At 36.6% G+C, this 24,433-nt stretch overlaps 2 protein-coding genes across 22 annotated transcripts in view; one reads left to right on the forward strand and one right to left on the reverse strand.

Annotated features, from left to right (window-relative positions):
• The window catches only part of LOC139985117 (NLR family CARD domain-containing protein 4-like), a 468,217-nt gene that overhangs the window by 47,872 nt on the left and 395,912 nt on the right, over positions 1-24,433 (reverse strand). The window lies entirely within an intron of this gene.
• LOC139985143 (uncharacterized) overlaps positions 1-24,433 on the forward strand; it is a 272,368-nt gene that overhangs the window by 1,550 nt on the left and 246,385 nt on the right. Inside the window, exons 2-8 of one of the 9 annotated variants that reach the window (XR_011799297.1) lie at positions 262-438; positions 5,896-6,049; positions 7,839-7,943; positions 9,156-9,250; positions 14,680-14,854; positions 18,105-18,215; positions 19,688-20,073. Coding sequence is in view for 3 of the 9 variants with exons in the window: in XM_071999391.1 (XP_071855492.1) it covers positions 6,032-6,049; positions 7,839-7,943; positions 14,680-14,785; positions 16,150-16,191 (271 nt within the window). In the remaining 6 variants the exon portion in view is untranslated. Of the gene's footprint in view, positions 1-261; positions 439-5,895; positions 6,050-6,950; positions 7,432-7,838; positions 7,944-9,155; positions 9,251-14,679; positions 14,855-16,149; positions 16,192-18,104; positions 18,216-19,687; positions 20,074-24,433 lie in introns of those variants that run through there. The other 8 variants (XR_011799298.1, XR_011799299.1, XM_071999393.1 and 5 more) reach the window with 8 other exon arrangements.

The following is a 24,433-nucleotide window of genomic DNA, read 5'->3' on the forward strand; positions in this document are numbered from 1 at the left end:
TAACATGTGAAGTTGATTGCCCACAGAGACTGCTGTAGTGTCACGTTGCTATCTGAATGCAAAAGTGCCTAAGAACTTTCATAATAGCTTCAGAAACAAAACACTGTAATACTGTATAATCACTAAATTAAAAAGATCAAAGATTGGATCAAAGTGGAACTGCTACCATTGGTTTTTCTTTGTTGTGAGTATCCTTTTGTTTCTGAAATCGTCTGAAATTTCTGAAAAACTAATTTGATTTCATGTTTCACTTTGATTTAGAAGTCACTGAGGCTCAAACGGCTCCATGATGTAATTATTCAACCGTAGGAAGAAACCCTCTAGTGAATATGAAGATGCAGACTGAACTGGATACAGGAGAGTAGGACCTACTGTACTGTATGTACCTATCAAGCTTCTTTTGGTATCCTACACTTTTTGATGCACAGAGTTCCATAGGTTAGAATGAAGTAAATCTGGCTTGTTGTAACTTGATTCACCAAACTGCTGGCTAGCAAGCATAGTTAAGGAAGTTACATTCCCCTGCCACTCTTTATCAATATCATGCTACAGTATAATGACATTTCTTCCTTGCATTTTTGAGAGCTAAATACTGTTTAAAATAAACACATTTAGAGGGCATTCAAAGATATACAAGCACTGGCATCCATTAGGGTGGTAACACTTGCCTAACACCCCCCCCCCCCCCCCCTACATGGGCTACTGTACACTAGGGCTTCAATTTATACTTCATAGAATTTATCATTTTCTCTCTAACATACATGAACATGCATTAAACTTAGTAGAAGAGGACAAGAAGTCTCAGAGATGTTACAGAGCTCTTCTGAAGCACCCGGCTAGGGCTCAGATATATTTTCCACAGAGTAAAATCAGATTAAGTATTTCTGTTCCTGACATGTCCTCATGTGCTTTAAATTGCTAGCAGTTTCCAAAAACTGTGAAAATACTGAATATTTGGAGTGCTTTGCAGTACCCTTGTAAGTCCAGCCACTATAAACAGAGAACACAATTGGAAATACTTACTACTAATCTGAGTATATACAGCTTCCAATACAGAATTGTCACTTGCTGAGCCAGTCACTGCAGTTGGTTTAAAAAAGTCTAATTGGTCTCAAAATTGATCTAACTTCACCCACTTGAGTACGGTGGCTTAATAGGGACATAAGGGGAAATATAAGTGTCCCCAAATTTCACAATGTTGACTTTTTTATCTCATAACTATTTCAACTCAAACTTTTGAGGTTTCAAGTGTCTTCATCTGCCAAATTTGTGGAAAGAACTGACCATATTGGATAGCTATTGACCAGCTGAACAGGGTATAGTCCAGGAGCCCAGAAGGTTTATTCAGCTGAAGAGGTACAAAAGGTTTGGTGGCCTGATTTTGTTGGTACAGTACAGTAGGTGACCAAGCTTCAATAAAATGTGTTGCTGCCGGGGCACACCCTGCATGGTAGGTGAGGGGGTCACAAAATAAGGGGGCAAAATATGCTTTTATTTAGCTGAAGAGGTACAAGCACACAAGTTTCTGGGTTTTATACCCAGGAGGGTACCTTGCATCATGGTGGCAATGACAGCAATATCTGACTGCATGGGGCCCCAGACAGTAGCCCAAAAGGGGCCCGCCCATATGGTATTATTCAGCTGAAAAGGTACAGTACAAGGGTAGATCCTTTTGCATTTGAACTATTACACATTGGGGTGTACTTAAACACTAATGACAGTAACTTTGTCCTGCATAGGGGCCCTAACAGTAGCCCTAAGAATGGGCCATGCGGTACAACCAACTGTTGGCTAATTTATCTAGCTGAAAAGGTACATGAACAAAACCTGTTGGATACTGCTCCCAGCAAGACTAATTACATTGCTGTAGCAACAACAGCAATATCTGACTGCATGGGGCCCCAGACAGTAGCCCAAAAGGGGCCCGCCCATATGGTATTATTCAGCTGAAAAGGTACAAGGGTAGATCCTTTTGCATTTGAACTATTACACATTGGGGTGTACTAAAACACTAATGACAGTAACTTTGTCCTGCATAGGGGCCCAAACAGTAGCCCTAAAAATGGGCCATGCGGTACAACCAACTGTTGGCTAATTTATCTAGCTGAAAAGGTACATGAACAAAACTTGTTGGATACTGCTCCCAGCAAGACTAATTACATTGCTGTAGCAACAACAGCAATATCTGACTGCATGGGGCCCCAGACAGTAGCCCAAAAGGGGCCCGCCCATATGGTATTATTCAGCTGAAAAGGTACAAGGGTAGATCCTTTTGCATTTGAACTATTACACATTGGGGTAAACTAAAATACTAATGACAGTAACTTTGTCCTGCATATATGTCCAAACAGTAACCTTAAAGATAGGCCCTGCAGCCCAACCAGCTGCTGGCTTATTTCCCTACCTGAACAGGTACATAAACAAAACATGTTAGATACCGCTTCGAGCAAGACTAACTCTATTGCTGCAGTAATGACAGCATATCTGCCTGTATGGGGCAAGACGGCGGATAACAATTAAATGATCAAATCATGGTGAGTACAAATTCTTCTGTTTCTCAAATACTCATTAGTTAGCTATAAAATTCTAGTTAAGGGGGTAACTTCACAGAAAAATAATTAAATTTGCTGGTTTCCACATTTCTAGCAATTGCCATAAATAACTATATCCCATCTCTTTCAATTGACAAGCTTCCCTTTTCCCAAAAAATATTAGTTTATTCATACTTTGAGGATTTTCGGGTAGTATGCCTATTTTAGGGCCAAGCTGGATGCACTCGGGCTACGCCCTCGTGCATCGCTTGCATTATTATAACAGTATCTGTGTGTAATCACGGTAGTCTAATTAATCCCCAACAGTGCATTATCCTATAGATAAACCCACGCTGACCGTTGATTAACTCCGTTCATTCATACCTTATGATTTTTGTCAATAAAAAGGCAAAAAATACAATTTTTTTTAGCAGATTTGATAAATGTGTTACCCCGTAGAAAACATCAATGCACATGTTTGCAGTGGTTAAAAACAAAACTTCCACCACACCCTTGAGCAACATTTCATCTGCTTGACATGTACAGTACAAAACCTGTAACCCAGAACCTAAGAGGCTGTTGAACATTGATGTAGATTTGATATTTGGCCTTTTCTTGGTTGACCCTAACATGTAACATTATTTGGCAAAAAAAAGTACTGCAAAATATTACTCGCTAAGTCAAGTGCCGTATTTTCCATGTTCTGCTGTGACAATGGACAATAATAATGTCAGCAGCTTACATTTCAGAAAATTCCACTGACTTACAGTACTTGTTACTTTTCTGTACATTCGTAACTTTTGTACCTAGCTATGGGCATCTAGTAACACTCCTTCGTTATAATACTGTGTGCTAAACTTTATGTAATCAAAATTATACAAGTATTAGTGAAATAGCATGCATGAGAGTAAGCAGGTGGCTGTACGTTTGATCTATAAATAAAGCAAATAAATGTTGCCTAAGATATACAAAATTGACTGTTTACAGTATATTATCCTAGTGTACATGTATTATGGATGTTACTATGTTATCATTTTAACCAAAAATGTAAATATGTTATTTCATCAAGTGATGATGTTAACATGCCTTCATGTGATTATCACTGATAAATAATTACGATCAATGATTGAGCAATCTGAATCAAAGTATATCAGTTCAAAGCTACAACGATGGAGACCAACTTTGAGTTAATTAGGGCCAGTACAATGTTTTAGGTCATTCTGAAAGATACAATTCTGGCTACACAAAGTATATTAAATTACATTTCAAAAAGTGCACCTATCACAGCGTTCAGGTATGGCATTCACAGTTTTGAATTGCCTCGCAATCCACTTATAAGGTACGTTACACTGGATTTGTAATGAAGAAGACAAAAAACGATGTTAACCAGGTCCAATAAATCATAAACCTCTTGTAATTATATTATTTCTGTTTTCTCTCACTGCTCGTCCAATCGTGGCAAGATACGATAAACATGAAAGGCGGGACCATGTTGGGCTATATTGTCTGGGCCCCAGTGCAGAACGAAGTTGGTGTCATTGGTAGACCTACTTGTGTAAACCTAAATGTATCAGCATCAATGCTGAAAGATTCGCCCTTGTATTACTTTGACTGAATAACACCAAACGGGCCTTTCGGGACCACTGTCTGGAGCCCCATGCAAGCAAATATTGCTGTTATTGCTATAATAATATAACAAATATTGCTAGGGCCAGTCTCCAACAAGTTGAATTTATGTACCTTCTACTAAATCAGTCGAAGACTGATAAGGAAACAGGACCCATGTTTAGAGCTACTGTTTGGGCCCCTATGCAGGACAAACATACTGTCATTAGTATTTTAGTAAACCCCAATGTGTATTAGTTCAAATGCAAAGGGATCTACCCTTTTGGGCCACTGTCTGGGGCCCCATGCAGGCACATATTGCTGCTATTGCTACAGCAAAGTAATTAGTCTTGCTGGGAGCAGTATCCAACAAGTTTTGTTTATGTACCTGTTCAGCTAGAAAAATTAGCTAACCACTGATTGGTCCGCATGGCCCATTCTTAGGGCTACTGTTTGGGCCCCTATGCAGGACAAATTTACTGTCATTAGTGTTTTAGTATACCCCAATGTGTAATAGTTCAAATGCAAAAGGATCTACCCTTGTACCTTTTCAGCTGTATAATACCATATGGGCGGGCCCCTTTTGGGCTACTGTCTGGGGCCCCATGCAGTCAGATATTGCTGTTGTTGCTAAAGCAATGTAATTAGTCTTGCTGGGCGCAGTATCCAACAGGTTTTGTTCATGTACCTTTTCAGCTAGATAAATTAGCCAACAGTTGGTTGTACCGCATGGCCCATTCTTAGGGCTACTGTTTGGGCCCCTATGCAGGACAAAGTTACTGTCATTAGTGTTTTAGTACACCCCAATGTGTAATAGTTCAAATGCAAAAGAATTCACCCTTGTACCTTTTCAGCTGAATAATACCATATGAGAGGGCCCCTTTTGGGCTACTGTCTGGGGCCCCATGCAGTCAGATATTGCTGTCATTGCCACCGTGATGCAAGGTACCCTCCTGGGTATAAAACCCAGAAACTTGTGTGCTTGTACCTCTTCAGCTGAATAAAAGCATATTTTGCCCCCTTATTTTGTGACCCCCTCACCTACCATGCAGGGTGTGCCCCGGCAGCAACACATTTTATTGAAGCTTGGTCACCTACCAACACAATCAGGCCACCAAACCTTTTGTACCTCTTCAGCTGAATAAACCTTCTGGGCTCCTGGACTAGTAAGTGAGCTATAAACCTTTGGTGATCTAAAATCTGGAAAGAGACCCCCAGAGAGTGGTGTACAGTAACTAGGTCAATGTAGGCAATGCAGTCTCCAGGGCCCTGGTGCCATTAAATGAAGAAATATAATATAAAAACACCCATCCATCAAAGCTGACACACCAAATAAGATACAATTATCTCCTGATGAGTGGACATTAAAAAGACATTCTGTCCTCAATAGGAAAGAAGGTGCGAAATTTCACAATTTTCTCACTCAAGCCCACACCATGCATGGTTGGCTTTGCGTGAGGTTTGACTCTCCTTTGGGAGCTCATTTACATCACTGCACCACACCTTTATATGCCACTTCCAATAAACAACGGACAATCCGGTTCAAGTTTGATGGGTTACTGGTTAGTTGTTTTAACACTTACATGGTTATTGGAATCTGAAGTGTACTTTCCTTCCTCTGGATTTTTTTTCTGTGAACGTCCATGTATACAGGGTAGTTAGCCAGAGACATACACATATCTATTTCTGTCGACATTATCAATATCTACTATCAGTAGAACTTAAATCTCATTAACATCATTTTCTTTTTCTTCCTTAGGTTAACTAGAATTATCCTGAATGGAGCTATTAGGGGATCACCTATTCCACCTGTAGTTACCTGTTTTTGATGGAAGTGTTCATACTGTGCTGACAAGGACAATGAATGGTTCATCAGCTGATATTTCCTCCATGTGATGGTAATCACAATAATGGTTAGTGTAGAACAGTGATAGTAATGTTTCAAGAACCTCTGGTAGATTTTATGGATAGCATTGCAGATCAAGAAATACTCTTTTATCTCCATTCACTCTCACTAAAAGAAATTTATACAAAGTTTTAACTCATCCACTCAAATACAACTGACAGAATTATTCCCTAGTAAGGACATAAAAATGATCGGATTCTTGCTGGATTAATCCAGTTTTTGGTACAGTATGTTTTTAATGAGCTTGCCATGACACAATAGCTGCCTAAACACCCTCTGGTACATTTTACCATTTGCCAAAGTGAAATAAAATTGCCTCCTAAGACTCAAATGAATAAAGTCTTCTAGAACTCCTGACACTCCCAGAATGGTAAGACTGGAAAACAACTTGTTGGTTTGTATGAAAGTAGTTTGGTTACCTACAAATATGTCTTCTGTTTAGGTATTTATTTCCTTCATATTAAAACCAAAAACTAGAAATACCATTTTAGATATTCTATAATGATGGAAACATTAAAGAAGTCAACTCAGACTTTATTGCTGAGCTATGTGTTAGAGGTATTTGTAATGACTACTCCATCAAATAAGAAAAAAACACCTTCATTAATTCAGGTAATTCACACATAGGTCACACAACTATGGATATAATCTTGAAATGTAATGAAATTTGTTTGTTATGATGGTTATTTACTGTAGCACAGTAGAGATTCATGACTGTTTTAAGGATTTGCTTAAATGTTGGAAATATGATTCGAAACGCAATTGGACAGTAAAACACAAATCAACTCCACCTTTGATATTCATCTCAAAGATGTCTATCATACAGGCTAAAAATAATGGTTGGGTTTGCTTCTCCCTTAATTCTTTGATATTTTTCTCCACACTCCTGATAAACTGTTGCACACCAGTTCTAAGATCCACGATCACATCCTGTGAGGCTAAACAAGCATTATTCAAGTAGGGTGTACACAAAACCAGTGACATTGAGAGCCAGCTACAGTTCCATGCCAATTGTGTCACCAGATCCAATTGTTTAAGTCTTTGTTTATCCAAAGTTAAAGTATATCATTCTTTATAACATATTTCACTGGGCACTTAGCTGACAACTGTAGCCACTACCCAACCCCACCCTCTCACACCAGGACTGCACAAAACAAAATTTTATAAAATAACAGTATATATCAAATTCTGCAGATAGAAAAATATGTACTTTAACTCAATCAATTAAAGTACAATGTCATCAATTCAGAAATCCTACAAATTTATCAACCTATAGACAGTATAATGAACCATCGGTTCCTAAATTATGTGACCAGAATCCTTCATCATGTTTTTTTCAGGCTCCATTTTTTTCAGGTTGTCTTTGTTTTAGCTCTTGTTTCTCAATTGAATATAAACCAGACTATGGATTGCTAATGGTATTGCTTAAAGTTTGTACTGAAGATTCAATGCTTGTCTCAATTTCAAATTATGTTTCTTTATATTTCAATTAGCTTGGTATTAGGTGAGCTGGTTATACACTGTGGGAAGCATTATGAGACCTTGAACTCATATTGTACAGTCTATAGATTTGTATTCTAGTTACATTAGTTTCATTACATTGTTATTATAATTATAACTGAGTAATTTATTTTGAAACTACAGTAGCATACCATATGTATATAATAGCTGTGCTCTGTGTTTGACAATGTTACATGGTAGAATGCTTCTACTTGCAGACCGGGTGATTATAATTTACATTAATATTAACTTTATAACTGATGACCAAATGCATTTTGTTTTTTTCTCATCATCAGGTAAACTGCAATTATTCAGTCCTGAGATCAGCCTTCTTAGGGATTTACCATATCCGGATTACAGCTTTTGGAAGAAATGTGTACAGTTTACAGTACATCAGCAGGGTAATGATTGTATGGTCCACCACCTGATTCTTAACCACACCCACCCATCCCCCTCTTCAATGAGAATACAAGTGTTTAATTGGATATTTTTACTCCATGATGTATCAGATGATCCCTTAAGGGAAATTTCCCCAACGGAAAGTCTATCATCCAGCACCCCCTTCCCCCACCCAACCCCAGTCAATGCCAATCACTGCAAAACAAGACATAACACGTGAACAATCTAGTTAGAATACTGCTGAAGTTTGTGTCTTAAACACAGGGATTACATCTCTAATCTTTCAAATCTGACCAATTTTAATGGTCATTAGACATCCATTGTTTCATTATGAAACAGTTCATTCCCATTTGAGCATCTAATGCTAATGAAGGCTTTCCGTTGTCACCGTCTCTAGGTTGAGTGGATATTATGTAATTTATGACAAGGTCCACCCATCGCATCATATGAAATATTTTTCATGGATAATGATAGCAATTGAGTATTGCACTATGACAAGCAACAGTTTATGATTCTATCACAAAAGATCGTACAACACAATATGAAAAGTTCTTGTAGGATTCATCATGTTATGTCATTTGAAATCCGTAGTGCATTTGTATTCTTTTTATGTTCTTAAAGTTATTGTGTAATGTAGTAATTTTGTTAAAAGGGGGGGGTGGCATCAGGTTGCTGTCTATTGGCAAAGTTGGAAATGAAGTTACTGGGAAAGTTTTGAAAGCAAAAATAACAACATTTATATAATAGAGCAGCCTCTGCTTGACACTGGTATACCCAATATTTGACAAAAGCAATCCAGACCAGTAACTATGCCTAACTTGGCTATTTGGTGTTCATACCAAGATGAACAACTTCATTGGCCTGCTGCACCAAATAACGCTAAAAGTACCAAATTAGAAAGTGTGCTGATCAATTTCGTCTAATCCAAAGGATTGCAAACATGTTACCAATGTTAGCCTATTATTTTGTATTGGATAAATTTTCAATAAAATGACTGAACTTGCAATTATAGAGTTGTTTCAGGGACACAGAATCATCATAGCATTAGCTTGTGTATCTGTGAGCAATGGAATAACTGTTGAGTAAATATTAAAAAGACACACTCAATAACAAAGGTTTTATTGTTTGCATTAAAGCATATCTAGTTCTGATATTCTCAATATACAATAAGTGACAACTGATTCTTATTGTCTTTGTCTTTATCTCCTTGTTAGGTAAATGTGGATTAATCAGTCTTGAGATGATCTTTGGGGGTCACCTAATGCAGATCTTGCACAGAATGGTTTACAATATATAGCTGATGGTAATGGTAAGTGTATAATTATTGTATAGCAAGACTGGTAACTACTGTAGCTGGGCTGTAGTTATAATTAGATTTGAGTCTGGGTAGAAAGTGACTTTGTTACTGCCTGATCCTGGGGGAACAGTAATTGTTTTGAAACTTGCTTGATCAACAAACTCCCTAAGGGTCTAAGGGAAGATAAGGTAGTGCTCAGTCTTTGCAATGTCGCCACACTCCTCTGTATTACCAGCCTTACTTCCACAAAAATGTAGTAATGTACCTACTTGAGATTATATCCTTTTGATATAAACACAAGATTTGCTGAGGCTAAGAAATTTATAAATAATACAATATTAACCATGAATACTGCATCAGGAAGTGAGTCAGTGTTATTTACTATGAAGCCTACAGTATGTGCTTCCACTTGCTTAATGTTACATACGTAACAATTAAGTCTTTGTTAATAAAATGTAGAATCACTAACTGGAACCATATCTCCCTTTCCATTCTAACGTTTCCTACCTACCCCTCTCAGTGACTCTAAAACTCAAGAAAATTGATATCAAATTTAAATCTGGAGATAATCTAGTCTTTATGCCATTTTCCAATGAGGTATATAATTTCCATTCTTACCCATTGTTTAATAGTGTTGATAGATTCTCTTAATGTGTTTTGTCTAAAGATGTACATTATTTGCACTTCAGCTATAGTACTGGCCATTCAAGAGATATTTCCATCAAACTCAAGCACATGTGCTTTCTACATCTATTTTCTGTTGCAGATAGCTCAAAAATTTGGTAGAAAACTTCCAGCAATTGTTAAAAGTTGTTTTATTGACAAGGGGAAGGGGGAAGGGGGAAGGGGGGCTTCAAACTCTTCGGATGTAACATCAGTTACCACTACAACTGTTGTAAATAACTAATTGTATTGATTAGCTCAGATGCTAAACATATTCTTAAAAAGCAGCTAAGGTGCTTTGAATAATGATATTAGTCCTTTGCTGTTAGCTCTGTCAGTCCAGCAAACCCCAAAATAGAAACAGAAATAGAACAATATATATATGCTGCCGGGCCATTCCACACCAAGTGGTCCTTACATGGAAAAATTAGAAAGGGTTATAAGTTGTCTCTCTTTGTGTTTAATGTAAAGTAAGTAGGTTAGATTTTCATAAACGGTTAAAGTTTTCTTCTTCTGATTTCTCAATCTTGGATTATAGCAATGAGTATCGATCTCAAACTAAAGGCACATTCACAGTGAATTATCAAACAATAATTGAAAGTAGAAGAAATCCATAAATGAAAGGACAGTCCAAGCTTTCTTTTAATGTGGCAGTTAAATGCAGTCTGCTTATTAATCTAATAACACAATTTAACAAATTTCCTTTATTACTGGTAACACAGATTATGTTAAAAATGCCACACTCTGGCTGTGACTTACGTGACAAAAATAGAAGGGAATGTTTTCCTCCAATAATATATAGTGTGTGAGAGCAAAGTGAGCTACAATTGTAAAGGTAGCTATAAAGGTTGATCTGTAAAACCACCACTTTTGATCTATGTAACAAGCTTTAACAAATTTAGGGACTCCGGAAGTGTGTGACTTACGTGACATCACGTAAGTCACAAAGGGAAGTGTAACTTACATGACAAGTTTATTCTCAACACTTTCACACAGTTTTGATGTCTTCTATACCATAACAGGTTTATCATAACACCTTCCTATTTATCAAAGATACCTACTCAGTTCTAAAATGCAGGAACAATATTTATAATGTGAAGTAAAATTGAAAGGTTACATAAGTGAATTGCAAAAAATGGCTCAAACAGCTCAATCTTAGAACAATATTACTTGTTACTTTAAAGTCTCATGACGTGTTTGCCAAATTTAATCTTCAACTTTTCCAGCTAACTGCACTGAAAGCTCAGTGAAAATGTTACCCTTCTATGCTGTTTCCATATCAATATTCATTATTTTCATTTGTTTATATGTCGATAAACAACAGATTTCTTAACAAGTCCATAGATTCTACAAAATTCAATCAAAATGTGCAAACCCGGCCGACAGATCATGCGCCAATCAAATCTCTCTGTTTTGTTAACAACGATTATGCCTAGGTCTACTTTCACTTTCGTGGCTATCCTGTGGTAGGTTTGTTCTTTTGAATAGTATCTTTCTGTCGGTCTTACTGATGTAGCTTGCAAAATTGTATCATTTCATTCCATTGCAATGAATAAACAGGTATTTTCAAGAATTTCCTCCGTTAATTGGGTAAAATAGTGGACGATAAGAGTATAAGTAAAGTAGGTTACATTTGTGTAATTAACATGCTGATATGGGCGGTTGCAGTGATTTTACAGTAAATCGTACGTGCCATACGGGCAACAGAAAATCAATTTCTTTTGTTTGATTGCGAAAGTTTTTCTCCATTAAACCCCCCTGGTCAGAGTGCATTTAGAAGTTAAGAAACATTGAATCTGCTTCGGAACTTTGTTTTATGAATTTTATCAGCAAACACATATTGAGACTTTAAGTTCTTTAAATGTGAATTGCAGTCTACCCCTGAACTGCACAAGGTGCTTCAGGGGGTGAAATTTGATTTAATAATGTTTTCGGGCTAGTTGGAGATTTTATCTACCGAAAGAGGCCATTTCCATGTTGTGGTGGTCGCAGGCACCATATTTGTAACCTCTCCTGGGTACAGTACATCATCTAATTTTACAACAACCCAGTCTTCTACCTTAATATGAGAGGTCAGAGCTGGAACTACAACATAAGTAACTGACATTAGTGGATCTCCTTCAGTATTTATGTGGTTTTCCACATACACATCTTGCCACCTTCTGCCTTTACCACATGGATTTATATCCATGGATTAATTTTTTTAATCCAAATTCCCAAAAGTGACTAAAATGTTACCAAAAAGCTTAAAATTATAACCAAAAATGTAGAAATGAAAATACATTAGAAGTATTCTGTATTAACTAGTCTAGAGAAACTTGTTTACTCCTAATTAAGAAACTATTTAGCTACTGCAGCACTTAAACTGAGATATTTCGCAAAACTAGTCTGTAGGACTTTTTATGTACAAGTGAACACTTAGATTCTATTTTTATGTGGAATAGACCCCTCCCCTACCCCCAATCTCAATATAATGAACTTGTAAAGATATCCTTAGCCTGTGTTACCTTGTATCTTTGGAAACTGTGAGAGGAAACTGAGCAGTTTCACACGTGCGACTTACGTGACAATTTTTTATGACTTACGTGACGTCGCTAATTTGCATACGAATACCGGTATTAAACGAATATCAATTAAATTTTACCTTGAAGTTATTCCTCAATGTGTCTTTTTCAGATGTAATAGGCAACTTAACAGATTTTTCTCAATACTTCACAGGATTTATTGATTTCTTTCAAAAAGTTGAAATTCTTCATTTCTCTCAGTGACTTACGTGACGCAAGTTGAGGGCGCTATAATTCGCAATGGGAAAGCATTAACGTTTTGCAGTGGTGACAGAATTTATTGTAGGTATTCAAAGTTCAGGAATGATAGGCATATGACTTTACTCTAGACTTGCACTGAACTGGAGATTGAAAACAAGTACATACAGTAAAATGTCTCTCTGATTTGTGACTTACGTGACGTGGAATGGCCCTGTACAGTATACACACTGTACACGTATGTACTGGTTAAACATTCCTTTTAAATAATTAAAAGTCTTTTAATTTAGTGAATTAGCAATTTAAGCATACACTACATTGCAAATATTTAAAAAGACATTGAAATATGCAGTGTGCACTATATATGTGTGTACATGTTCAGTACAGTGTTATTTTACACCAAGCACCATTAAATACACACTGTCCAAAATCATGTACAGTAAACACTGTACATGTATGTACTGGTTAAACAGTCCTTTTAAATTATTGACAGTCTTTTAATTTACTGAATTAGCAAAAGCATTCACTACATAGCAAATATTTAAAATGACATTGAAATATGCACAGTATTGAATGGAATGACCAGTACATATACATGTACAGTGTGTACTGTACATGATTGTGGACAGTGTGTATTTATTTAGTGCTTGGTGTAAAATAACACTGTACTGAACATATACGTTAGCTCTACAGAAACATGCTTGCAAGGGCAAACAGTGGTAACGTATCTTTATTCAAGGAGGCCATGTTAAACAACATTAGAAACTATTGAAATGTTATTAATTAAAGGTGTTCTGTCTAAAACTCTGACTCCCTCCAACCCCCCCCCCCAACACCCTCCCCATAGTGCACTATGCAGATTTGTATACAGTATGTGACTTACTTTTACTGCATAGAGACTGCATAAACATGCATTTAAGGTATACTTAATTATTTGGTATGGTTATCTTCTGCTTCAAATTGTCTGTATGCATGTAACCCACCCACTTCCACCCACATCCTCTACCCAACATATCAGAATAGAAAATGAATGTGAACCAGTGCGTACAGTGTGCACTATATATGTATATATATATGCAAATGAGAAAAGCTTCATCCAATGAAATTGCAGCAGCACTGTGGACTTTGGACTGTTGTTATGTCATGTGTGTATGGCATGACAACAGTGTTATATGCAAATGAGGAAAGCTTCATCCAATGAAATTGCAGCATCCATGGAAATGCAGAATGTCACACACGTGACCCAACAATGTCACACACGTGACCAAAAAATTCATGGCAGTAAAACTGATTTAAAGTAATTCCTATGGAATATCAAATCAGTGCTGTTCTGTGGTCATTACTAGAGTCAACATTTGCACTGCAAAATTGCATACTATGGAATGAAAATTCAAAATGTCATACACGTGACCCAACAATGTCACATACGTGACCAAATTTTTTTTTCGCTTATGTAGTATTATGCTAATTTTTAGAAGTGAAATATTTAGGTGAAATGTCTTGTTAGAATGGAAACACATTAAGGTAGTAACATGAGAAATTAGGTTTATCCGGCCCTGTTAGAAACTGAGGAATTTGCCAATGTTTTTTGTCCAAAAAAGCCAGTTTCATTTCACGTCACACACGTAAAAGACCTTTATATAACCTATCCCAGCACATGAATGTTCTGATTTTGGCTAAGCCATATGGTTTGGTAAAAGAGTCCCCCTAGTGCATATTTAAGTACTACATTCAACCCAACTTTCTTTACCTAAAAGTAGTTACTTAGTGGTAAAGTGCAGATCTCCCCATTATTCGTCACACGTGACCGAGAATGGCCCTTTTACTAATTTTACTTTGTAATTTATTTTGAAACTACATGAGCATACCGTATGTTTATATTAGCTGTGTTATTTCTATGTGTTTGACAATGTTACATGACCGAATTCTGCTACTAGCAGACTTAGTTATGACAATTTAAATGAATAATAACATTTTAACTGGTGACCATATGCATTTTGTTTTTCTCATCATCAGGTAAACTTGAATTATTCAGTCCTGAGATCAGCCTTTTTAGGGATTTACCAGTTTCATATCCGGAGTACAGCTCTTGGAAGAAATGTGTACAGTTTACATGAGCAGGGTAATGATTGTATGGTCCACCACCTGATTCTTACCCACCCACCCAATCCTCTCCCTCTGCCATGCGAATGCAAGTGTTTAGGTGGATATTCTTACTCCATAATGTGTCAGATGATCCCTAAAGGGACATTTCCTCACCAGAAAGTCCTTCATCCAGCACTCCCTACCCCCCAAACCCCCTTCAATTTAAATCACTGCAAAACAAGACATAACATATTAACAATCTAAGTTTAGATACCTCTAAAGGTTGTGTCTTAGACTGACGGATTCTGTGAGACCTCTTTTGTTCAGTGTTTCTCTAATTGTAGCATCATCTCTACAAATTGTACCATAACTGTATGTTTCAAGAGGAGTAAATTCTGATGTGATTTCTATATTATAGCCATGGTCATCTCCAATCTTTATAATCTGACCAATGATAATGGTCATTAGACATCCATTGTTTCATTATGAAATAGTTCATTCCCATTTCAGCATCTAATGCTAATGAAGGCTTTCTGTTGCCACTGTCTCCAGGTTGAGTGGATATTATGTAATTTATGACAAGGTCCACCTATCTCATCATATTAAATAGATGTCATGGATAATTATTAGAGGTATTGATTATTGACAAGCAACAGTTTATGATTCTATCACAGAAGATCATACAACACAATATGACAAGTTCTTGTAGGATTCAGCATGTTATGTCATCTGACATTCTTAATGCATTTTGTATTATTTTAATGTTCTTAAAGCTATTGTTTAGTTCAGTAATTATGTTATAAGTCTGTGTAAGGGGGGGGGGGGGGTCAGGTTGCTGTCTATTGACAAAGGTGGAAATGAAGTTACTGGGACGGTTGTGGAAGCAAAGACAACAACATTTATGTATTAAAGCAGCCTCAGCTTGACACTGGTATACTGATTGTTTGACAAAAGCAATCCAGACCAGTAATTAGGCCTAACTTTGCTTGACTTCAAACAAAATTAGGGATTTGGTGTTAAAACAAAAAACCAACATGTTAAAAGTACCAAACTAGAAAGTGTGCTGATCAATGAGCCTAATCCAAAGGATTACAAACATGTTACCAAATTTAACCTCTTTTTTGGTTATGGGTAATTTTTAGAAACTGTTCAACTTGAAAATATAAAAAGTGCCTTTCAATGAAATGAAATAAATTTGCAGTCTATTGAGTTGTTTCAGTGACACAATGTCATTTTAGCATTAGCTTGTATATCTGTGAGCAATAGGAAGACTGTGGAGTAAATATTGTAAAGACATACTCAATAACAATGGACTTTATTGTTTACATTCAAACATATCTTGTTCTGATATTCTCAATATAGAATTAGTGACAACTGATTCTCTCCTTTCCTCCTCATTAGGTAAATGTGGATTAATGATCAGTCTTATGACGATCGTTGGAGGTCACATGATGCGGATCTTGCACAGAATGGTTTACAATACGCTGATGGTAATGTAAGTGTATAATTAGTGTATAGCAGGACTGGTATGCTGGGTTGTAGTTATAATTAGATTTTGAGTCTGGGTATAAAGTAACTTTGTTACTGCCTAATCCTGGGGAAACAGTAATTGTTTTGAATCTTTCTTGATCAGCAAATTCCCTAAGAGCCAGAGGGGAAGATAAAGGCAACCTATATATGTACACCATATAATTAGGCACTGAATGCCATACATTGTATTGCTTACCAATGTGTAAAAGTACACAAAAAGGTGTATATGTTAATGAGCTGGGTCCCCTTTATTAATAGGCAGCAAAGAGGTAGTAACATGTATGATAGGCTTTTAAACAATCAATTTAGTTCATAAGTTTATGGCCCCGTACTATTAAATAGAGTCACTTCAAACAACACAAGACCCATACCAACACTACATTAGAACACTTCTAAAGTCTGCTTTATATTAGGAGGAGAACTGTACTTACTGTTATATCTCAGTTACAAACTAAAGAATGAATTGTCACAAGTAGTTAAACTTGACCAAAGCTATAGTAAGGCTTCCATTGGTTCATTAGTTACGTTAGATCTATCTTCTCATTTGAGTTTTCATCAACTTCAATATCCCAAGACTAAAGTAAGCTATTTGAATAGGGTTAGTTTTCTTGAAGGTAGCCTGTAAGCTCCTCCCAGTATTAGGAGTACCTATGTGAGATTATTTCCTTTTGATATACACCCAAGATTTGCCAAGGCTAAGAAATTTATAGAAATGTTAATATGTGACATACTTCTGCATCATTCTGTTTTAATGGAGACATGTATTAAGTGAGTTTGTTACTATATATAATGTAAGAGTGAACAAAACCCTGCACAACTGCCCCCGCAAGTGAATCAGTTATGTTGTTACTATGATCACAATATCTGAAGCCTATGTGCTGCCACTTGCTATATGTCACAATTAGGTCTTTGTTTAATAAAATGTAGAGTGACTAACAGGAACAATTTCTCCTTTTCTATCCTAACCATTCCTACCCTTCCCATATCAGTGCATCCAAACCCAAGAAAATTTGATGCAAAATTTAAATCTGAAAATAATCTAGACTTTATGCCATTTGCCAATGAACTATATACTAAGGGATTGCAAGTGGAAGTCTTTGGCTGGTTTACTGTAATGTGTGTATATGTTGCTGTCAGTCAGTAATACAAGACATGCATATAGCCTCTGGACCCTAAGCATGTCCTCAGAGTAAAAACCAAAGTAATTCAGAATTCCATTTTTAGCCATTGTTCAATGGTGTTGAAGGGTGCTCGTAATATGTTCTGTCTGAGATGTAAATTATTTGCACTTCAGTTATAGTACTGACCATTTAAGAGATATTTCAGCAAACTCAAGCACATATGTTTTCTACATTGATTTCCTGTTGCGATACTATAGAAGATTTGGTAGAAAAATTCCAGCAGTTGTCAAAAGTTGTTTTATATTGGGGGGGGGGGGGGGCTTCAAAACTCTCGGGAGGTAACATGGAGTTGATCAGTTAGCACTACAAATGTTGTAAATAAATAGTTGTGTTGATTACCTCAGATGCAAAACATATTCCTAAAGAGCAGCTTTAAATAAAGGCAAAGATGCTTTGGATAATGATATTACTCCTGTGCTGCTAGCTATGTCAGTCAAACAAACCCAAAAATGAAACAGAAATAGGACAAATATATGCTGCTCTGAGATTACAGCTATATAAATATTCATATATACTTATTAATAAGACACAAGGAAAGGTATTGATGTCTGCTACAAAAATGATCACAGACCTGATGAATATTCACCTTGACAAATCTAGTGAATGGAAAGTTGAGTTATTTTGTATTTTCTCTCTAACCTCCAGGTGATACAGTTATCAACATTTCTTCTGTACATTTTCTCCAAGAAATTGAAAGAAAAACTCAAGTGGGAGCACATCACTGATGACATAACTTCCTTTGTGGATGAGAGTCTGGTGAGTCTTCACATAATTATTTCTCAAAAGTCAGTTTGTGAAATGGTAATAGTTTGTGTTGGATACCCTCTGATCAAATCTACAGGCCATATATAGGTGAAGACTGCTTGCCTTATTAGCTTCATCAATAACATCAAATGCACTTTTTAAGATTCCACTTGTTTAATTGTGTAGAGGTAATAACATTTAATGAAATGAATTACTATATTGTAGTATTGATCAAAGATATCTCAGTTACTGAAAGATTCCTAAATTATCCCTAAATTATTACCTTTTTAGAAAATAAAAATTTCCCATATGCCAGGCAAGCTAAGTTTTTGTAGTATGTACTTTGGTCTGATCATGGATGTGTTTGGAATTAAGAAACTATGAAGTATCAAGTCCTTGAAGTTATATGTGCATTGCCATCTGTATTCCTGGTATCGTTTTGAGCCATTAATACAATAAATCAGATGAGAGCGAATGAATTAGGGATTCTCCCGGCATCTGCCATCAGTAATTGCTATATTTAGATCTTACATTCCCATATAACTAGTATTGCCAGTAATCATAGCTTTAAAACAACTTTTGAATATGCATGAAGCCATGATATGCCATGTTCACTGCTATTCTAGATAGACCTTATTAACATTTTACTCTTAGCTCTTTTCATTGCTCATAGGAAATTGTTCTAACCTGCACACTTTCAATGTTGTATACATTGGCAAGATTTAAAGTTGTATTACACAAATGTAGTAATAATAATGATGATTGACCCATTCCTAGCATGGATGTAGGCCAAATGCCCTGCCCGCCCCCATTTGTGACATGACACAATAGGCATCAATTAGACCTTAAACCAGCCTTTCCTTTCACCCTTCAAAATGATAACAAGTCAAAGCACAAACTGTTTCGATATGACTTATTGATGGACTAATACCAAATGAGATGTTATTTATCGGAACCTGAGATGTAGTTGTTTCTCTTTGGCTAACAAGATATTGCATATACAGGTCACTTTATTAATTCTAATTTGTTTGGAATGCACAAAATATATTTCTTTCCAACTCTTGGTACATTGGTATGGTATGGTGCTTTGCTACAAGCTACAATCTTTCTGTGAACATTTTGTTGACATGCTACTGTATTTGCTGTGTATGTTTTGCGCATTGAATAAACAAAGCCTATTCACCTTGTTAGCCCCAAACACAAATTGTATTGATCCCATCACGAAATACTCTATCAGTGGAAACAAATATACCTTGATTTTCTCCATTATATTATTCATTGAATACATATATTACACTAAGCCATTCTTTTGTTTTACAACTTTCAGAACCCAATCTCCAATAATGACAAATAGTTATATTGTTGAGATTGCATAGCACAGTCACATAGTATCGAATCTGCTAGAAAAGGTTAGATAATAGTAATGACACTTTCTATCTTTGTAGAGATTGTTATGTTTCTTTATTCACATTTTTTATTTGTAGATTCAGACGTACGTCTACTCAAGTCTTCAGTCTAGAATTGATGTAATATCTAACACTGACATTCCAGTAGAGAGGGCTTTTCTTGTTTGTGTGAGATGTGCATTGTTAGCATCTGTAAGTTAATAGTCATTGATGGATTTATATCTTTTAGTGGTATTATTTATGTTACTCCCTTCCCCTAATGCCCATCTTTATTTCATAATGATTTTTCTTCATTTATGATTTTCTAATGTAACATTATTACATATTTCGTTGTCAGAATATGCTATGATGGTTTGTTGACTAGTTACAGTACTTAAATGTGCTACAGTATATTATTTATTTTAACCATAAAATCCAATAACTAAGTTTCTATCTCTTTTATATTTGCTTTAGTGGATGGGGGGGGGGGGGGGGGGGTGGGGTAGGGTGTTGGCAGGGTGGCATGACGTGTAAAAACGTTGAGCTAATATGTGCATATGAGTAATTTAGTTAAGCTGTATAATGGGTTCATTGACAAACGTGGTATTTATAATGGGTTGATTGGCATGCATGGTAGGTATAATGGGTTGATTAGCATACATGATATGAATAATGGGTTGGTTGGCATACATGGTATGAATTATGAGTTGATTGGCATACATGGTATGTATAATTGGTTGATTGGCATACATGGTATGTATAATGAGTTTATTGGCATACATGTATAATGGGTTGATTGGCATACATGGTATGTGTGATAGGTTGATTGGCATACATGGTATGTAAGGGTTGATTGGCATACATGGTATGTATAATGGGTTGATTGGCATACATGGTATGTATAATGGGTTGATTGGCATACATGGTATGTATAATGGGTTGATCGGCATACATGGTATTTATAATGGGTGATTGGCATACATGGTATTTATAATGGGTGATTGGCATACATGGTATGTAAAATGGGTTGATTGGCATACGTGGTATGTATGATGGGTTGATTGGCATACATGGTATGTATGATGTTTTGATTGGCATACATGGTATGTATAATGGGTTGATTGGCATACATGGTAGGTACAATGGGTGGATTGGCATACATGGTATGTATAATGAGTTTATTGGCATACATGGTATGTATAATGGGTTGATTGGCATACATGGTATGTATAGTGGGTGATTGGCATTGACATGTATAATGGGTTGATTGGCATACATGGTATGTATAGTGGGTGATTGGCATACATGGTATGTATGATGGGTTGATTGGCGTACACGGTATTTATAGTGGGTGATTGGCATTTACATGTATAATGGGTTGATTGGCATACATGTATAATGGGTTGATTGGCAAACATGGTATGTGTGATAGGTTGATTGGCATACATGGTATGTATGAAGGGTTGATTGCATACATGTATAATGGGTTGGTTGGCATATATGGTATGTATAATTGGTGGATTGGCAGGTACATGGTATGTATAATGAGTTTATTGGCATACATGGTATGTATAATGGGTTGATTGGCATATGTACATGGTATGTATAGTGGGTGATTGGCATTTACATGTGTAATGGGTTGATTGGCATACATGTATAATGGGTTGATTGGCATACATGGTATGTGTGATAGGTTGATTGGCTTACATGGTATGTATGAAGGGTTGATTGGCATACATGGTACAGTATGTATAATGGGTTGATTGGCATACATGATATGTATAGTGGGTCGATTGGCATACATGGTATTTATAATGGGTGATTGGCATACATGAAATTTATAATGGGTGATTGGCATACATGGTATGTAAAATGGGTTGATTGGCATAAATGGTATGTATGATGGGTTGATTGGCAAACATGGTATGTATGATGTTTTGATTGGCATTCATTAGTGTTTGCACGGGTTATCCGGGTACCCGCCCGACGTAATACTACCCGGTTCCTAATTTATTACCCGAATCCTACGCAAAGTGTGATTTAAAAAAAATTGCAAATCTACGGTTAGGCAGATTTCCCATTGACTTAGTGTGGTGTTAGGCTAACATATGTGATCGAAGATAACAGCAATAACTAAGGTACCCGCCCGCGAAATTATTTTTCCCACTTCGACGCGGCCATATTAGCATAATGGGCGTGGACTATCGGTCGTTGTTACGGCTCATTGGTCTACGTCACAGACTATGCAGTGATATCTCTCGGGTGTTTGTTTGGGTGCTGAAAGTTCTCAATTAAGTTACATGTCAGGGATTCTAGTACACGTACCAGTGTAATAAATAGTATAGTACAGAGGGACATTGCTATTTAGTCATAGTTAAAGCAGGGAGCTGCTACTCTAACAGTAACAGCTCCCTGGTTATAGTTAATACAGACGCAAGTGACAACTGTTTAATAAAATGGGTAGAATATTTCAAGTCCGTAACAATACCCAGTAGCGTACGTAAACTAATGATGAAAGCACGTAGGCTCCTTACTGCCGTTTAAAAGGGGGTTCATTTATAAATGAACAAATAATTTAGAATGATGGATAAAACAATATGGGGCACAATACAATACACGTATCTTTGTAGGTTTTTAGCATTGAAAGGTCAGTGGGCCTACCTGCTGTAATATGAAGTGTAATAATCAATACCACGGGAGGTTCATTTATAACTTTTCCAGAGCCTGCTGTCACGGGAGGTTCTTTTCCAAACTTTTCCTGACACGGGAGGTTCATAACACATCTAATAAACAAACACAGTTTGATTTTGTGATGGAATTTACCTCAAGAGCTCCATAAGACCCGATTGACTGGGAGAAGCAGTCGCACATCATCATGGATCTCATGAAGTCATGTCTTAGGCCTGAGTATATTGGGCCTGAGTATATTAGCTGAGTATATAATTAAAGAGCTATATACGTAAGAGCTCGAAGTCGAAGTCACAAACTTGCCGGCCTGTGACGTATTTCATAAGCCACGCCCATGTGGCCGCGTCGAAGTGGGAAAAATAATTTCGCTACCCGCCCGACGTGATACTACCCGGTTTCTAATTTATTACCCGAGTCCTACGCAAAGTATGATTTAAAAAAAAAAATGCAAATCTACGGTTAGGCAGATTTCCCATTGACTTAGTGTGGTGTTAGGCTACCATGTGGTTGAAGATAACAGCAATAACGAAGTATTCCATGGATATCTTATAACTGCGTCACAATTTCAGCTAATAAACAAATGGCTATGCTAGATTACCCCATTGACTTAGTGTGGTGTTATGCAGCCATGTGGTCGAACGTAACAGTAATAATGAATGTGTTCCATGGATATCTTATAATTGCGTCACAATTTCAACGAATAAAGAGATGGTTAGGCTTAGCTAGATTTCTCATGCATTGACTTAGTGTGGTGTTAGGCTACCATGTGGAAGAAATTATTATTTATTCATTCGTTTATTTCATAGAAGGAAAGGCTGACAAGGAATTTTACGACATGTTTATGGATTGTAGACGGGATAACTAAAATATAATAATCGCAAATGGCTTTTTACTAATCGTGTATTCCAAATGCGATCAAATTGCGCGAATCGCGTAATCTCGCGGCTAATGCGAACCCTGGGCCTGCATAATAGATAGTAGTAGTAACAACTGAGCAAAAGCCTAAAGGGATATTTTATGGTCTGATCCAATAGACGTGGAGAGCAAGCATAAGCAGCGGCGGCAGTGCCATTTTAACAACATTACTACTAATTATATTAATTATATTAAGTAATTAACAAGTTTATGACAGAAAAAAAGCAAATAGAAATTATTGAGGAAGGTTTTATACCTTACCTTAAACATACGTTTATGAACATGAAAACATTGTCAGTAGAGAATATAATTCATTTATTATAGCGATTAATATGTAATTTCTTGAAATTCGTGATACACGAGGGTATATAAACAATTTTTTTCCCGGGTACCCGGATACCCGACGGGTAACGGCTTTCGGGTACCCGGTTCCCGATTTTTGGACCCGTGTAAACACTAGCATTCATGGTATGTATAATGGGTTGATTGGCATACATGGTATGTATAATGAGTTTATTGGCATATATGGTATGTATAATGGGTTGATTGGCATACATGGTATGTATAGTGGGTGATTGGCATTTACATGTATAATGGGTTGATTGGCATACATGGTATGTATAATGGGTGGATTGGCATACATGGTATGTATGATGGGTTGATTGGCATACATGGTATTTATAATGGGTGATTGGCATACATGGTATGTATAATGGGTGGATTGGCATACATGGTATGTATGATGGGTTGATTGGCATACATGGTATGTATGGTGGGTGATTGGCATTTACATGTATAATGGGTTGATTGGCATACATGTATAATGGGTTGATTGGCATACATGGTATGTGTGATAGGTTGATTGGCTTACATGGTATGTATGAAGGGTTGATTGGCATACATGGTACAGTATGTATAATGGGTTGATTGGCATACATGATATGTATAGTGGGTCGATTGGCATACATGGTATGTATGATGGGTTGATTGGCATACATGGTATGTATGGTGGGTGATTGGCATTTACATGTATAATGGGTTGATTGGCATACATGTATAATGGGTTGATTGGCATACATGGTATGTGTGATAGGTTGATTGGCATACATGGTATGTATGAAGGGTCGATTGGCATACATGGTATTTATAATGGGTTGATTGGCATACATGGTATGTGTAATGGGTTGATTGTCACTTGTGGTATGTATAATGTATAATAGGTTGATTTGCATACGTGGCACG

The sequence above is a fragment of the Apostichopus japonicus genome, chromosome 17, assembly GCF_037975245.1.
Source record: "Apostichopus japonicus isolate 1M-3 chromosome 17, ASM3797524v1, whole genome shotgun sequence".
Lineage (NCBI taxonomy): Eukaryota > Metazoa > Echinodermata > Holothuroidea > Aspidochirotida > Stichopodidae > Apostichopus > Apostichopus japonicus.